The sequence below is a fragment of the Coregonus clupeaformis genome, chromosome 24 (genome assembly GCF_020615455.1).
Source record: "Coregonus clupeaformis isolate EN_2021a chromosome 24, ASM2061545v1, whole genome shotgun sequence".
Lineage (NCBI taxonomy): Eukaryota > Metazoa > Chordata > Actinopteri > Salmoniformes > Salmonidae > Coregonus > Coregonus clupeaformis.
Window position 1 is genome coordinate 5,741,292 of NC_059215.1, and position 13,732 is coordinate 5,755,023.

General features: G+C 47.9%; 2 protein-coding genes across 2 annotated transcripts in view; one reads left to right on the forward strand and one right to left on the reverse strand.

Annotated features, from left to right (window-relative positions):
- Positions 1-6,053, reverse strand: part of mecp2 (methyl CpG binding protein 2) — a 7,210-nt gene extending 1,157 nt beyond the window's left edge. The window contains exons 1-3 of the mRNA XM_041904268.2: positions 5,961-6,053; positions 4,222-4,659; positions 1-2,084 (exon numbers count right to left, since the gene is read on the reverse strand). The exon at positions 1-2,084 is cut by the window's left edge and continues 1,157 nt beyond it. Of these exons, the coding sequence (XP_041760202.2) occupies positions 521-2,084; positions 4,222-4,659; positions 5,961-5,992 (2,034 nt within the window). The 5' untranslated portion in view covers positions 5,993-6,053 and the 3' untranslated portion in view covers positions 1-520. The remainder of the gene's footprint in view (positions 2,085-4,221; positions 4,660-5,960) is intronic.
- A 566-nt stretch (positions 6,054-6,619) lies between these two features.
- LOC121537368 lies at positions 6,620-13,060 on the forward strand. Its single transcript, XM_045206841.1, has 9 exons — positions 6,620-7,185; positions 7,668-7,841; positions 8,827-8,984; positions 9,076-9,274; positions 9,727-9,823; positions 10,193-10,364; positions 10,982-11,149; positions 11,395-11,558; positions 12,085-13,060. The coding sequence occupies exons 1-9, from the start codon at positions 6,941-6,943 to the stop codon at positions 12,139-12,141; spliced, it is 1,434 nt and encodes a 477-aa protein (XP_045062776.1). The 5' UTR covers positions 6,620-6,940; the 3' UTR covers positions 12,142-13,060.
- Positions 13,061-13,732: the final 672 nt, after the last annotated feature.

Here is a 13,732-nt window from a genome sequence, read left to right on the forward strand (position 1 = left end):
CAGTGGCAGCTTGTATGACATGGAGCATTGCACAACAACACTGGCAAGCCCAACTCTGAGGAACCTACAGACAGGGCACACGCCTTTTGGCATTTTGGCAAATCCAACCCTTTTTCAGTCCCATTTTCGTAAAAGGTATCTTAAAACCACAGTGAAGAACTGAAATGATTGTGAGGTTTATGAGTCATCATCGTGGTTTCCATAGTTTCCATCTGATGATGGAACCGGAAGAGTAGGTCCTCCACTTCCTGTGAGCTTTGAGCAAAAGCTCCTGGGTCGGGGTGGGATGGGTCGGGGTGGATGACAACAGGTTTAAAGCAGAAAACAAGACAATGACCAAACAGAGAAAAAAAACGTTCATTTATCAGGAAGCAATCTGTTGTGGGTTGTCCTTTAAGCTACACTACCTGTCAATAACCAGATAAACAGCCCAACCCACAGAAAGAACATCAACCAACAGCTGCCTTGTGTTCATCTGTACACGTCCTTTTGTCGTTTTCTTCTAAAACCCACGGCTCCACTACACGGCTCCTCTCTCCTTAGAGACAGGGGTCCTGCCATACAGTGTCCGAGACTCCACCGTCTCCTCCCGGCTGGGTCTGGGTACTGGGGAGACGGTCTCCTCTCTGCTGGGCCTCGGTACGGCTGAGGACGGTACAACGTCTCTCAAATCCCTCCCTACCACTGTCCCCGCTGCCTCGTCCGCTCGATGCTTGTTGCTTCTGGTGTCACTCGTTCCCGCTACTACCACCGCAGCAGAGCTGTCCTGTCTGACCTCCCTGACCTCTCCTCTGGCCGTGGTGCTGGCCCGGCAGGGCCCCCTAGGGGTGCTCAGGTCCTGGGGCTTGTTCTGCTGGAGGGCCCCTGGCCCCACCGAGGCCCTGGCCGTATGGGAGACCAGGCCCATAGTCAGGCCGGGGAAGTGGTGGTGAGGGGGCCGCTGGGAGGGTGGAGGAGGAGGATTCTCCCCTACAGAGGAGTGTGTGTGGTGGTGGTGGTGGTGGCGATGGTGGTGGTGAGCGTGTTTGTGTGGCGTGCGCTCTTTTCTCTTGTGGCTGTGGCTCTTTGGGGTAGTGATGCTACTGCTGCCTCCGCTGGCACCACTGTCCCCTGTGGTAACTGTCAGGGGACATTCCTTGTGCTTCCTCCCTGGACTCTTTGGCAGCTTCTGTCCCTGCTCTGTTCCTTCTGTTGCCACCACAGCCACAGCACTCCCTGTCCCCGTCCCACCGCCAATCCCTGTCCCCGTCCCACCACCCCCACTCCCTGTCCCTGTCCCCGTCCCACCACCACTCCCCGTCCCACCACCACTCCCAGTTCCTGCCCCACCACCAATCCCTGTCCCCGTCCCAGTTCCTGCCCCACCACCCCCACTCCCTGTCCCCGTCCCTGTCCCCCCACCACTCCCCGTCCCCATCACAGTTCCTGCCCCACCACTCCCTGTCCCCAGCTGTGGCGTGGTGATGGTTGGAGTCTCCTTAGTCTCCTCAACAGTTTCTCTGGTCTTGCGTTTCTTGATGGGCAGAGCGGTCTGCTGCACCGGCTTAGTGGAAGACTCCTTCTGAGCTTTCCTCTTGGCTTCTGCTGCGAGGATAGCAGCCACAGCGTAGGAGGAAGCACTGGAACCCGCAGACCCGGCCGCTGCTGACACCGCCGACCCCGACCCTGGCTTACACCCCCGCTTTTTAGGAGAAGTCTGCGGTGGTATCTCCGCTTTCCTTTTCCGTCCCCGGCGCTTCTTGGTGACTACGACCGGCACCGATGTCTGCCCCGCTGCCTCGGATGCCTTGGACGCTCCGAACGGCATCTTAACCAGGAGCTTCCCAGGACTCCTCTCCACCACGCGCTTCATCGCCACGCCATCCGTGGCCGGACGCAGCTTCCCGCTCCCCTTTGGCCGGCCCCGGCCCCTCCCCGACGGTTTCACCACCTTGGGTTTCTTCGGGGGTCTCTTCTCGCGGCGGGAGGGGCTGCCACGCCCGGTCACGGTGAAGTCGAAGTCGTTGGGGTCGGTGGCGGTGTCCCCTACCTTCTGGAAGAAGGTGATCAGCTCCACCTTGGAACGGAAGGCTTTCCCCTCGGGGCTGAAATACAGATCACACCAAACATTCTAACTGTAAAACTGATCTGTTAATGTCCTTTCTGTAAACGCTGGAAGTCTGGAATATTTGTGTGTACATGAAGGAGATTAAATGTTCATCCCTCTGGAGATCGACTGAAGGGACTGTCCTTGGAATAAAAAGTGGGTCTGGGCGAGTAGGAACTAAGATTATCCACATACATACATACAGTTGACGTCGGAAGTTTACATACACCTTAGCCAAATACATTTAAACTCATTTTTTCAGAATTCCTGATATTTAATCCTAATAAACATTCCCTGTCTTAGGTCATTTAGGATCACCACTTTATTTTAAGAATGTGAAATGTCAGAATAATAGTAGAGAGAATGATTTATTTCAGCTTTTATTTATTTCATCACATTCCCAGTGGGTCAGAAGTTTACATACGCTCAATTAGTATTTGGTAGCATTGCCTTTAAATTGTTTAACTTGGGTCAAACGTTTCGGGTAGCCTTCCACAAGCTTCCCACAATAAGTTGGGTGAATTTTGGCCCATTCCTCCTGACAGAGCTGGTGTAACTGAGTCAGGTTTATAGGCCTCCTTGCTCGCACACGCCTTTTCAGTTCTGCCCACAAATGTTCTATAGGATTGAGGTCAGGGCTTTGTGATGGCCACTCCAATACCTTGACTTTGATTTCCTTAAGCCATTTTGCCACAACTCTGGAAGTATGCTTGGGGGTCATTGTCCATTTGGAAGACCCATTTGTGACCAAGCTTTAACTTCCTGACTGATGTCTTGAGATGTTGCTTCAATATATCCACATACATTTCCTTCCTCATAATGCCATCTATTTTGTGCACCAGTCCCTCCTGCAGCAAAGCACCCCCACAGCATGATGCTGCCACCCCCGCGCTTCACGGTTGGGATGGTGTTCTTCGGCTTGCAAGCAACCCCCTTTTTCCTCCAAACATAACGATGGTCATTATGGCCAAACAGTTATATTTTTGTTTAATCAGACCAGAGGACATTTCTCCAAAAAGTACGATCTTTGTCCCCATGTGCAGTTGCAAACCGTAGTCTGGCTTTTTTATGGCGGTTTTGGAGCAGTGGCTTCTTCCTTGCTCAGCAGCCTTTCAGGTTATGTCGATATAGTACTCGTTTTACTGTGGATATAGATACTTTTATACCTGTTTCCTCCAGCATCTTCACAAGGTCCTTTGCTGTTGTTCTGGGATTGATTTGCACTTTTCGCACTTCAAAGAATGTCTTCATCTCTAGGAGACAGAACGCGTCTCCTTCCTGAGCGGTATGACGGCTGCGTGGTCCCATGGTGTTTATACTTGCGTACTATTGTTTGTACAGATGAACGTGGTACCTTCAGGCATTTGGAAATTGCTCCCAAGGATGAACCAGATTTGCGGAGGTCTACAATATTTTTTCTGAGGTCTTGGCTGATTTCTTTTGATTTTCCCATGATGTCAAGCAAAGAGGCACTGAGTTTGAAGGTAGGCCTTGAAATACAGCCACAAGGTACACCTCCAATTGACTCAAATGATGTCAATTAGCCTATCAGAAGCTTCTAAAGCCATGACATCAGTTTCTGGAATTTTCCAAGCTGTTTAAAAGGCACAGTCAACTTAGTGTATGTAAACTTCTGACCCACTGGAATTGTGATACAGTGAATTATAAGTGAAATAATCTCTCTGTAAACAATTGTTGGAAAAATTACTTGTGTCATGCACAAAGTAGATGTCCTAACCGACTTGCCAAAACTATAGTTTGTTAACAAGAAATGTGTGGAGTGGTTGAAAAACAAGTTTTAATGACTCCAACCTAAGTGTATGTAAACTTCCGACTTCAACTGTATACACACACACACATACATACATACATATATTACACACACACATTCAGTATTTCCATCAACCTCAAAACAGTCCTGTGAAACACTCTTTATACAGTTCAGTCACATTACAATATCAAAAGGGGGACAGACAATATTTTGTTAGCTACTTCCAGGGAAGGATTTCATATCACATCTAAAGGAGATCAAGCTGTAACATATTGAATATTATCATATGACATCATTTCAGATATGCTTTTGAGAGACAATACTTGATATGTCTCTCTCTCTCTCTCTCTCAAAGCCTACTCACTTCATCAAGTAGACGTCAAACTTGCCGGCGGACCGTCCAGACTTGCGTTGTTTGAGTTTACGTGTCCAGCCCTGGGGCAGAGAGGGGTCGTCGTAGAGCGGACCGCGGTCTCTGATGATGGACCTCCTCTGTTTGGGCGAAGGAGAGGACTCGGAGAGACCCGAGGCTTCACCGGCTGCAACGACCGCGGGCTCAGAGGGCCCCGCCTCAGCCTCGGCCAGCTGGGGCTGGTCCTGGTCCACACAGGGCTGCTGGGCTGGAGGATGAGGAGGGGAGGACATGGTGGTGGTGGATGAAGACTCCAGCCTCTCCTTCTCCACATCCCTCCGCTCCCTCTCCCGCTCCTGCCTCACCTTCTTGGGCTTGTTGCTGTGTGTCTTAAGGTCCTTGTCCTTGGAGCTCTGATTCTGGTTGGCGTCCTCGCTCTTCTCCTCACTGCTGTGGAAGACTACATTAGTCATGAGTTGGAAGAGGCAGAGCAGAGGCATGGTCTCACCTTAGGCTAAATCATCAGATCACAATATGGAGAATGGCCATCCTTGGCCGATAAGACTACAAAACGTTTTAAACAACGAGTTCCAGATAAGTTCTGAACCTCAGCTTGCTCCCTCCCAACCTACATTAATTCACAAAGGTGTCGTAAAAACACAACATTTTTTGTTGTTGTTGTGGTGGTGTTTCTTCCCATAGTGAAAAAGATATGCCATTATTGGAAGTTTTGGAAAATGCGCCAGGATTGGACTGATAAATCTACTGACCGAGGAACTAGTCTAAACACCAAGCCCTATAGCAGGCATGTAGAATGATGCAGCCAGCGAGAGAAGCCACTGGGGCAAGAGATATGTATGGTTAAAATATTATGAACCGCACATGGTCCACACAAGGCATCTCACAGCTAATCATCATCATGATCTACACAGAAACACTGTTAGATGCATCCTAACTCACTTATTGAAATGCATATAAAGAATATTTATCATACATTTTTGGATTAAATTGTCCCATTTGGAATATTTCATTACCAGATGTCAGTGTGGGAAGAAAAAAATATATAGGGCGGTATTTTGACGGTATATCACTGTACTTTTCTACCACCGCACTCAGGTCCTTCATGCAATAAAAATAACTTTGATTGCTTCATAACATTAGTATTTGTTATTCTAGAAAAATGGGCCAACTCATGTCAGCTAGCTCTAGCGTTTAGCTAGATGATACCAGTCGTCACAAAACAGCAAGCTAGCTAGCTAGGCTATTTTCTCTGTAGAAAAATGCAACATCATAACAACGCAGCAATGATGTGGCTACTTTGTGGCAACATTACCATGTCAAATGGTAACATATGTAACCAGCTGACGCTACAATGTATCCAGCTATTTAGCCAGCCCGTTAGCAGCATGCCAAATTGGTTATGAGGGTGGAGGATGCGGACAAATCTATTTTGACAGTTAATATCTAACAAATCTACTGCTGTTTTCAGAGGTCAGAAAATGACACACCCACCCCCATACGTTAGCTAGCTGAGCATTTCCACGCTCAGCCATGATCTTGTAAAGTAAGGGAAATACTTAGCTATAACTTGGTGACGTATTCAGAAAGCTTCTTTCAGTAAGCTACCCTGCTGACCAGTTCATAACAGAAATACACCACGTTACTTTAGTTAAATACACCAATACATTTTAAAAGACCTGCAGTCATATAACTCGACATTTAAATGGTGAATACATGTAATTCACACTTACAGTCTCTCCTCTCCGCTCTCTACGGCGGCCATTTTTATTTAAATAAATAATTTTATAAAAATGTCTCCAAACATCTCATGGGTACCTCTCTCACTCCCGCCCCCTGCCTCAATTCCACTGCCGTCAGTCGTGTACTCACGCGAGATCCGGGGAACAGTTTCATAAGACCAATTGCATGAGCACTTGGATGTCGCGCGAGAAGTCGTCTTACGCTGTAAATATGTAAATGATTGTGAACTCTGAGATGAGGCTACTATCTCCATCTGCAGAAAATACACATGACACACTTAATAGCACAGCAAGGCTGGATGTACAGGCAGAAGCAGGCTATGCACTGGAGTAACATTTCGGATTTTCTGGGTGGTGAAACTGAACAGAAAATCCCCACTATAGCTTTCCTGGACAATCTGTCTCCCATTCAAATGATGAATAACTGGAAAATAGTTCAATAGAAATGTTATCGCTGCTCTGCACTGATTGCAGTCCCAAAACCCGATGATTTACAAATTATCAGTCTTGTACGTCTCAACTCACCAATTACCCATTGATTACCTTGTGGCCTTAATTGGACTAGTTCATTGTTTGCCCCTTTAATGACCTCTGCTACAGGTGACATCATCAACCTGACAGCCAACCCTGGTCTTGGAACGCCTCAGGCGCTTTGACTGCCTCGGGCTAAGTTAATAGTTCTAACCATATGGTTTATGCTTTTTTAATATATGGTTCTAACAATGAACTTAAGTCTTCAGACGCTTTAGGGAAAGCGGGCGCAGGTGTGTTGAATTTAGGCAATCGCTGAACTGATTAATCAGCTCAGTCTATTTGGATGCGGCGCTCCAGGAACAAAGTTGCGTTCGTCATTTGCTTGCTTCTTTTCCTGTCTGATGTCCTTAATGGTTTCCTACCATAACATTTGATTGCTGACTGTTTAGGTGGCCTTTAAAAAAAAAAAAAAAACTTTTTTATTTTTTGGGTCGGAAATGTGGACTTTGTGTCTTCTCTGCGTCTGTTTACCCCGGTTGTCGTACAGTGATGCAGAAACGGTTGCTAACGTCGCGGCTGAAGGCAGCGCGGAGCTGCAGAGGGTTCGGAACCTTGCCGCTCAACCGCGCTATGGTGAATGTTGGTCTACCGCGCTGGAGAAGATCGACGCGCGTTGCAGAGAATTCACAGTTGACATGCAGAGTAGGATTGCCCTACTTTTCACCCACTGTCACCTGCGCAAGTAAATAAACACTTTTTTTTTGTTGTTGCTTTATTAAATAATTGCTGACAGCTCTATGTTAGTGTAGCATGGTTAGACCTTTGGCCATTATCATGACTCAAATTGCATTGGCTGTAAAGCCCCCTTGTGTTCTCGAGTTACTGTAGGTAGACTTATTGAAATGTTTAGTAGGCCTGTAGAAATATTAGGCTACTGCAATAGCCTATTGAAATATTCTGTATCTTTTATCCTCCAGAAATTAGGTTAGACCGGTGGTATTTCATTATGGCACTGTGACTGAATAAGTAACAGGTTCCTTATGGCACTGTGACTGAATAAGTAACAGGTTCCTTATGGCACTGTGACTGAATAAGTAACAGGTTCCTTATGGCACTGTGACTGAATAACAGTAACAGGTTCCTTATGGCACTGTGACTGAATAACAGTAACAGGTTCCTTATGGCACTGTGACTGAATAACAGTAACATTGTTATGTCTGTCAGATCTGGCCGTCCGTTCCCAGCATGTCCGGAGGGCAGCGAAGTCAGTAGCTGTACTAGAACCATGGACCCTGTTGCCTTCAACGCCTACACGGAGTTCTTCACCCATGCCCACAGCATCTGTCAACACCTGCAGAGCGAGAGCTGGCAACATCAGGCCGAGAACACCATCCACAGGTCCGGTACTGTGTGCACAACACCATCCACAGGTCCAGTACTGTGTGCACAACACCATCCACAGGTCCAGTACTGTGTGCTGAACACGGGTCCAGTACTGTGTGCTGAACACGGGTCCAGTACTGTGTGCTGAACACCTGAGAAGAATAAGGGTGGTAAACCTTCTTCCTGGAGGGCTACTGTGGAGGCTTTTTGCTCCGGCCCTGCTTCAGCTAATCAAGGGCCTGAGGAGCAGGAACATGGGTGGTCCTCTGGTCCTCTGGTCCCCTGGTCCCCTGGTCCTCTGGTCCTCTGGTCCTCTGGTCCCCTAGTCCTCTGGTCCCCTAGTCCCCTGGTCCCCTAGTCCCCTGGTCCCCTGGTCCCCTGGTCCTCTGGTCCTCTGGTCCTCTGGTCCTCTGGTCCTCTGGTCCTCTGGTCCTCTGGTCCTCTGTAGCTCAGCTGGTAGAGCACGGCGCTTGGAACGCCAGGGTAGTGGGTTCGATCCCCGGGACCACCCATACGTAAAAATGTATGCGCACATGACTGTAAGTCGCTTTGGATAAAAGCGTCTGCTAAATGGCTTATTATTATTATTATTATTATTATTATTATAGGAGCAGAAGGGTTGGCTTCCTGCTGCATACAGTGTTGGTTCATGTATGGTTAAGAAATATGACCAATGGGAAGCAGGATTAAAACAGTTTTACCAGTGTTCACGATTCACCTCCATTAATTCAGTGGGTGAGTTAGTTTTGCTTCGCCAGGTGCCCCGGTTGGGCGCCGTTTGCACATTTTTACGTTCCATTGGTCGTAAGATGAAATCCCCGCTCCTCCGGAGCGGCACCAGGCTATGCAAAACGAACTGGCTCCGTAGCTTTCCAGGAGGGTTGACGATCCATATTGTAGACGTTGTTTTGTTATTGGACAAGGGAAAGTAGTAAATCCCTGTTTTTAACCAGTGTTTTCTTCTGCTTGGTGCCCTGCTGAATGTGGCGCTGGTGTCTAGGTTAACAGAGAGCTCAGCGGGGGTGGTGGAGCAACTCTCCTCTACCCAGCGTATGGCTGAGAACCTTGTGGAGGCCCAGAGCGTCGCCCTCAAGTCACAGGAGACCATCCTACGCAACGGGGAGGAGCTCAAACACACTCTGCACCATTCTACCCAAGGTGGCTGCCGCCTCGGGCCTCTGTTCTGTCAAAGTGACGCTTATCGCAAACTAATTTTAGAAAATGTGCACCTCTTCACAACTCTCCTCAGGCCTCAGAGCAGTGTTTGATGAGATGAGACTGTCAGCCCAGGAACAGCAGGTAGCGTTCTCAGAGATCTTCAACCGCGTTGCTTTCCTTCAGAGTTTCATCATGTCGGAGTCTCACACCCTCACCAGTCTACTCTACAACTCACTGGGGTTCCTCGCTTCCTTCTTCCTCACTGCAACACAGCGGACCGCTCCAGCCAGGTGTCCTTGTGTTTTTTATATTTCACCGTTACACAGGAACACCCTAAGGCAGGGTTCTTCAATTCCGGTCCTGGAGGGCCGAAACACTTCTGTTTTTTTTATTTCTACCTGGTAGTTAATTGCACTCACCTGGTGTCCCGGGTCTGAATTAGCCCCTGATTAGAAGGAGAGGATGAAAAACAGAGGTGTTTCGGCCCTCCGGGACCGGAACTGAAGAACCCTGCCCTAAGGGGTTAGAAGCAGTTTAGGGGTTAGTGCCATGCTCAAGGGCACAATGACGGGATACCTAGAATCCGACCAGATTTTTCCCATCTGACTTTGAATTTGTATTAAACCCTCCCATTGCAGGCCTGCCTCTCTAACATTTTAAGGTACCTGCCCGCCCCTTTGGAGTGGCTGGTGATCCGTGTACCGTTCTGGTGACTGTCCTCTTTGTCATGTCGTCTATCCAGGTTTGTTCTGTTTGGTCTGGTAGTGCTGAACGTGTACCTGGAGAGGATGCTCTGTAGAGTTGTGCTGGACTCCTCCGAACCAGGCTACCAGCAGATGGTGAGTAGAGCGTGTGTTAGTTAACATGCTTCGAGAGAACCTACGGGGAATCTAAAAAAGCATATGTGACAGCGTGGAAATTTCACCCAGGAAATCGGCGGCCACTTGTACATCTCAGGAGCGCTTGCACTTAGCCATCTGCTACACATAGAAAGGGGGGGGGGGAAACTATGGCGACACATTGGACTAGAAAAGTCCTGATGGAAAACTTGTCTGCTACATTGACTGTTTTCACTCAACATTTTCAGAGCGCTGTCTGTTGACATGCATCTGTCATGCCTCTTGATGCTGCTGTTCTAACCAGCGACGGCGTCTTAATCTTATGGTCTGGGTTTCCAGTCTTGACTTCATCCCTGTGTTTCTGTCCAGGAACAAATCAGCCTGTTGGTGGGCCTCCTCAGAAGAGCCATGGTCCTAGTGGGGCTGCTGGCTCTGGTCTACGTTGCTGTACGTTATCGTAACGTCGCCAAAGAGAGCTTGGAGATTCTCACCCAACTCAAAGAGACTCGTACAAGTCTTCAGCTGGCCCTGCAGAAAGCAGGTAGGTTGGGTATACCGTTTAGTTTTAGCCTGGTCCCAGATCTGTTTTGTATTGTCTTGCCAACTTGTGCGTGACACTGACCATAGGACTTGGCTATACAGATAATAAACAGAGCTGGGACCAGGCTATCTGGTGTTCATGGTGCTCAGACTGCGGACTTGGCTATACAGGTAATAAACAGAGCTGGGACCAGGCTATCTGGTGTTCATGGTGCTCAGACTGCGGACTTGGCTATACAGGTAATAAACAGAGCTGGGACCAGGCTATCTGGTGTTCATGGTGCACAGACTGCGGACTTGAGAGGTGTAAAGCTTGACTATCCAGACAGAGCAAAGTCTGGATCAATTTGATTTTCAAGTGAGTTTAGTCCAATCAAACTCTTACACTTTTTTAAAAATTAATTCAGTCTAATTGTCTTCTATGAGGATTTATTGTTATTCATGCATGCTGACTGTAACCCAACCCTCCCGGGGCCGTATTCACGAGGACTCAAACAGGATTCAACTGGGAGGGGACCTACATATATTGGTCCAATAAACGCGTGTTTTTGTTTTCCGTTATAAAAAGTTTATTTTTTTGCTACGGTGTGAACTAATGAATACGACCCCACTGTCCAGAGTGTCTCTCTAAGGCGGCAGACGGGAGGAGTGGAGCAAGAGGTCGAAGGTCAGAAGAACAATGCAGTACGAGGAAGGAGGAGATCAGGGAAGAAGAGCACAGCACTGTACTGCTGTATCCTACTGATCAGGGATCAGAGAAACCCTACATGTCTCACACCTATGATGGTGAGTAGAATTACACTCATAAAATAAAAATACTATTTTTACATTCCTGTGTTCGTCAGAGACCTAACTCCTAACACGAGGTCTGCAGGTATAAATCATAATTAACGTATGTGTTCTGTTATCAACATAACGGAATTTCTGTGAAAGTCTCTGAGATGCTCTGTCATCTCGCGCTAGGATTTGGCTCTGAATGTGGTATGGGCGAGGGACTATTGTGCAATATGGCCAGTTTGTGTTGTGTTCAGGCAGGCAGTATGACACCAGTTACGGCACCCCTGGAGGACAGGAGACCTCGACCCAGAACCAGAGCACCCTGCCCAGCCCCGCAAGACCTCAGCGTCGCTCTTCTGTCTCTAGACGCGCCCCGTCCTCCCCTTTGGTCTACAGTATATTGGTGGAAGATAAGAAGGTAGACTTGTTGATTTTAGGGTTGCGCAATTTCTGTAACTTTTTCATAAACTTCCCTGGTTTTCCAGAAATCCATGTCGGGATTGTTTTTTGTCCCCCCTGCTGATTCCCTCGTAATTCCAGGAATCTTCAAACCAAGATTTCTGGAGAACCTGGGAATTTTGGGAAAGTCACTGGAATTTTGGAACCCTACTTGTGGTCCTCTGTAGCTCAGCTGGTAGAGCACGGCGCTTGTAACGCCAAGGTAGTGGGTTCGATCCCTGGGACCACCCATACACAAAAATGTATGCACGCATGACTGTAAGTCGCTTTGGATAAAAGCGTCTGCTAAATGGCATATTATATTATTATTGTGATATTCCCTGTTCCTGGAGAGATGCTCTCCTGTAGGTTTAAACTCTAAACCTGTTCCTGGAGAGATGCTCTCCTGTAGGTTTAAACTCTATCAAATATTATCAAACTTAAACTTTTTTTTTTCTCCCCCTCTCCATGTTCATGGATGTTTTCAATGGCCTTGCCCCCTGCAGACACACTACAATCTGAGGAACCGGAGGTCTTCTGTGTCAAGGCTGGGGACAGACTGAGAGATGGACTGTAATGGGGCTGGGGACAGACTGAGAGATGGACTGTAATGGGGCTGGGGACAGACTGAGAGATGGACTGAGATGGGGCTGGGGACAGACTGAGAGATGGACTGAGATGGGGCTGGGGACAGACTGAGAGATGGACTGTAATGGGGCTGGGGACAGACTGAGAGATGGACTGTAATGGGGCTGGGGACAGACTGAGAGATGGACTGAGATGGGGCTGGGGACAGACTGAGAGATGGACTGTAATGGGGCTGGGGACAGACTGAGAGATGGACTGTAATGGGGCTGGGGACAGACTGAGAGATGGACTGTAATGGGGCTGGGGACAGACTGAGAGATGGACTGAGATGGGGCTGGGGACAGACTGAGAGATGGACTGTAATGGGGCTGGGGACAGACTGAGAGATGGACTGTAATGGGGCTGGGGACAGACTGAGAGATGGACTGTAATGGGGCTGGGGACAGACTGAGAGATGGACTGTAATGGGGCTGGGGACAGACTGAGAGATGGACTGTAATGGGGCTGGGGACAGACTGAGAGATGGACTGTAATGGGGCTGGGGACAGACTGAGAGATGGACTGTAATGGGGCTGGGGACAGACTGAGATGGACTGTAATGGGGCTGGGGACAGACTTTTTATGGACTGAGATGATTCATGCTTGACCCTGAGAGTTGTTGAACTACGGTCAACCTGTCTGGTTCACAGCAGTGAAGCGGCTGAGAACACGATATGGGGCGAAATAATATTGGCCATTTTCTTGACCGTGAATAGTGCTGCTCTTCAGGAAGTAAAATGCAAAACTGTCTCTTAATCTTGTGTTTTTAAATAAATGTAAGCTTTTAAATGTTTTGCTACGTGTGTGTGTGTATATATATGACTATCAAGCTCCAATAAAACAATTTTAACCTTTCATCTGTGTGATGGCGGATTTGTCAATTTTCCAGTAAACCGTCTTCTCAGACTGATCTGTTTGTGTGAAATGGGTAGTCCAGCATAGGTGAAATAATCGAACGTTATGACAAAAGTATCAAACTTGTTACACAAATACTATATACTGAACAAAAATAAAAATGCAACACAATTTCAACGATTTTACTGAGTTTATATGAAATAAATTCATTAGGCCCTAATCTATGGATTTCACATGACTGGGAAGGGGCACAGCCATGGGTGGGCCTGGGAGGGCATAGGCCCACCCAATTAGAATGATATTTCTCTCCCCCACAAAAGGGCTTTATTACAGACAGAAATAGTCCTGTTTCATTGGCTGGTCTCCGACGATCCCGCAGGTGAAGAAGCTGGATGTGGAGGTCCTGGGCTTGCGTGGTTGCACGTGGTCTGTGGTTGGGAGGCCGGTTGGACGGCCTGCAAAATTCTCTAAAATGACGTAGGCGGCTTATGGTAGAGAAGTGAACATTAAATTATCTGTCAACAGCTCTGGTGGACATTCCTGCAGTTAACATGCCAATTGCACGCTCCCTCAACTCGTGGCATTGTGTTGACAAAACTGCACATTTTTAGTGGCCTTTTATTGTCCCCAGCACAAGGTGCACCTGTGTAATGATCATGCTGTTTTAATCAG